The 3,586-nt window shown below is 38.6% G+C and overlaps 1 protein-coding gene across 1 annotated transcript in view; it reads left to right on the top strand.

Annotated features, from left to right (window-relative positions):
* lrp1bb (low density lipoprotein receptor-related protein 1Bb) overlaps nucleotides 1-3,586 on the top strand; it is a gene marked incomplete in the record, with an annotated part of 232,866 nt that overhangs the window by 186,000 nt on the left and 43,280 nt on the right. Inside the window, 2 exon segments of the mRNA XM_014016494.1 lie at nucleotides 2,719-2,857; nucleotides 3,142-3,276. Of these exon segments, the coding sequence (XP_013871948.1) occupies nucleotides 2,719-2,857; nucleotides 3,142-3,276 (274 nt within the window).

The raw sequence follows: 3,586 nt of genomic DNA, 5'->3' as shown, positions 1-3,586 counted from the left end.
ATATATATGTGTGTGTTCTTGACTCAGAAGCAAAATTGCTGTTCCTTTTTGTCGTGTTCTGACATGTCGCCTCAAACACAAACTCTCTGTAAATGATCAGACAGAGCAGACAGGAAGGAGAGGGACAAATAGCTTCTCTTTTCCATCACTCTCTCATTCCTTCTGTCCTCCATTCATCTTCCTCTCTGATTCCATTGATACCCCCATCCATCTCCTACCTCAGTCCATTAGCTCGGACCATTGTATGCTTCTTCCCTCCATCCATCCCCTCAATTTCATCTTAATCCCATCATCCTCCTCCCCATCACTTCATTATGCTCCTTTTCCTTTTCATTGTTATGGTGTTGGAGAGTGCCAAACTTCCATTTGTTCTGTATAAAAATGAAAACGGGAGGAAAAAAATTAAATATATGCATCCCGTACAACTACAGTGTGATTAAAAATGTGCAGACARCAAAATCWTTAAAGCTTTGTAATGTCATTTTAWATTAATTAACTGTTTACTAAATTTGAAAAGTTTCTTCAGTTATCATTTATTGAATCTGTCCCATCTAATTAGTTTAATCTTTGGTAACTGCTGGTAAATTTRGCCAGTTTGAAGTGGTGTCCTGTGGACTGCCACCTGAAGTGTGGGTCTGTAGCTGTAAATAATCAATCATTTTGTTCTCATTTCTCACATTATCACACAGAATGATGATAACTTTCAGCTTTGTCTATGTCTCATGTCTTTAGCTGATTGCCTGCTTTAYAAGCTCTGTTGTGTGAGACTCGTGGAACTGATGGGCATGCAGCGCTGAATGCTTAGGATCAAATGAGGAGTCAATTTAGTGTGCAGTGAGGCTAAGCTGCGACATCCAGGCAAATACCACAACTCTAAATGTTTGTAGAGAAGTCAATAGCAGTAACACCAGGAAAAGCTTGTGGGTGGTGGGGAACTTTTTATTCATTGGACTGCTCCAAACTGCTAAACACAGAGCTTTACTTATCCAAACACATAATCTTCACCCTTTTTTTTTTTTGGTGAAACACCAAGATAAGTAGTTTGTGCTGAATGGTGCAACAGATGCCAATGCTCTGGTCCTGCAATATTGCCTTAGTTTAGCCATTGGCTTTTAATTAAAACCAAGCAAAGTCTGCCTAAATCAGGAGTGCCCAAACATTTTCCCCGAGAAGGCCAAAATGAAAATCCATCCAGGGCTGCGGGCCAAATGCAGTAATATAATACATGAAATACAAATAATTTTTAAGTAAAGTCCTTTATTTTTAACGATTAAGCTAGCAGCCAGTGCAATGACCCTCATTTGTTTTAGTCTGCACACTTAGAGAAAGTCTGCCATACGCTCAAATAGCAAAGGCTCATGGGACATTTCAAAAATTGATAAAATATGAGGTTTCGTGGCCTTCTAATGTGTGCAAATCTACATGTGGGGTTTAATCTGATCTAAATATCTCTTGTTGTTACTTCATGTTTCATGTTTATTCCTAATATATCAAAGATTAAGTCAGCACCGTAATTGAAAACTGCCTGCACTACAGCCCTTTATATAGTCATTTGACCAATGAAAACACTGTGTTTCTACATAGGATAACAGGTTACAACCTTGTAAGTTTGGCAACTGTTGGTGGGCCAAAGCAAATGGCTTGGTGGGCCAAATTTGGCCCCCCGGCCCCACTTTGGGCCCCTCTGCCCTAAATAAATGCATTATGTTATTTCAGTGACAGTCTTGCTAGTTTTCTTCACACCATATTATCAGTTCTGTACTTTAAAAAGATCTGCAGCTTCTTTCTGTAGAAAGAAGGAAAGAGTAACTAGTACCAGAAAATCTGCAACACCTAAAATTAATTAATGTAAATGTTAGAAAAGATGTGCCAACTAAAAATGAATTGCCATTAATACAAGAAAAGTTGCTCTTGCCTATATTTATATAAACTGTAAATATGTGGAAATGTGTGCAAAAACAGACTGATGAACACCAAGGTGTCCAAATTCAGGGGCTGGGTCCTTCGAATGACCTGGCCTACCCGGTCTTGGTGGGCCGGTCCTTGGTCGACCACRAAGACCAGAAATAAATAGCTGAGATKGTCTAGTTTTCTGCTTTATTCACGCCCATACCCCTGTATATGCCCTGTCACCTAGCAAACCTGCTGACACTAAACAGAAGCAAAAATAGATTGAAATTAGCAAAATATCAACATATATTAGTATTATTGATATCATAAAAAGATAAAATTAGCTTAAAGGCAATATTTGAAAAACTAAGGGTCTCACTGTAGTTGCATGTTTATTTCATTATACCAGCTTGTTTAAATTCTGACAAGAAAAATATTTAAAAAAACATGTTTATAGAGATGACAAAACCATTAATGACACAACCTTTTAAAATTTCTCTTGCTTCGTCTGCCATTACGAGAGGAAATAAATATCCAGTTGGCCCCCAATGCATTATGGGATATGGTGGACCGAGAAGGATCCATCGGACCCGTTCCTCAAATCGGGGAAAACGGAGGACAATTTGTTGGCTGCAGTCTTCAAATTTCAAATGCAGCCTTCAGAGGACGCAGTCCCTGAATTTGGACACAACCCAAATGTAACATTGCCAGTGTCTCAGAAGTGTGAATGTGGCATGTGCACTTGAAAATGAAATCTTGCAATGGAATTCATTTGTAAGTTTTTTTTTTTTTACCCTCTCTAACTGTGTCATGTGTGCTGAAGCAGAGGTGGTCGCTGGAAGACCTCGGCCCTGTGGAAAAACCGAGTTCACCTGCAGCAATCGACGCTGCATCCCTGTGCAGCTTCAGTGCGACCTTTTCAATGACTGCGGGGATGGTGGCTCCGATGAGCAGGACTGCAAGTCCTGTAAGTACAGCAACAGCTAACTCGAGCAAACAGATCAGAGAAAGTGTTCAAAGGGAGATGAAACATGGCAAATGTCAAAATGATCTTATCATGAAGCTCAGCAGTCCCCTCACTTTMGAAGGGGTGTTATGTTGTTTATGATAATATATGTGTGAACATGTTTGAGGTGTGCTGCGCTCTGTGTGAATGATTAGGATGCCCTCTTAGTTGTTGCACATCAAAAGAAAATCCCAGCATGCGTCGAAGATGCAGAGGTGTAATCAAAGACCTGTGTTTATTTGTAGTTTCCAGCGGAGATGTATGTGGAAAGAAAACAARTCCGTGTGGGGAGGATGCAATTTGCAACCAAACAAACGTTAACGCGATTTGTCAGTGCAAACCTGGCTTTAAGAGGAACCAAAAAACAGGACAGTGTGAAGGTAATGTATGAGCAACTCTGGTTTGTTTTTAGCTAAACATTTTTAGCAAAGTACACTTTATTGAATTATTTGCAATTTCATGGAGAAATATCAAATCAAACTGTCACGTAATTATGCAACTCAGAAATATATGTTTCTTGAAAATGTAAATAAATAAAATATCCTGTATGATTTGTTATTTTAAATTATATTTATAAAAAAGTCCTAAAACATACTGTCCATCTTACCAAGTTTTAAAACCTTATATCAGCCAAAAAGTCTTTTTGATCTTGTTTTAAGACAGATTTACTAAACAAGAACTGATTGTGTA

Source organism: Austrofundulus limnaeus, unplaced genomic scaffold (assembly GCF_001266775.1).
Source record: "Austrofundulus limnaeus strain Quisiro unplaced genomic scaffold, Austrofundulus_limnaeus-1.0 Scaffold146, whole genome shotgun sequence".
Taxonomy (NCBI): Eukaryota; Metazoa; Chordata; class Actinopteri; order Cyprinodontiformes; family Rivulidae; genus Austrofundulus; species Austrofundulus limnaeus.
This window is presented reverse-complemented; position numbering and strand designations above follow the sequence as displayed.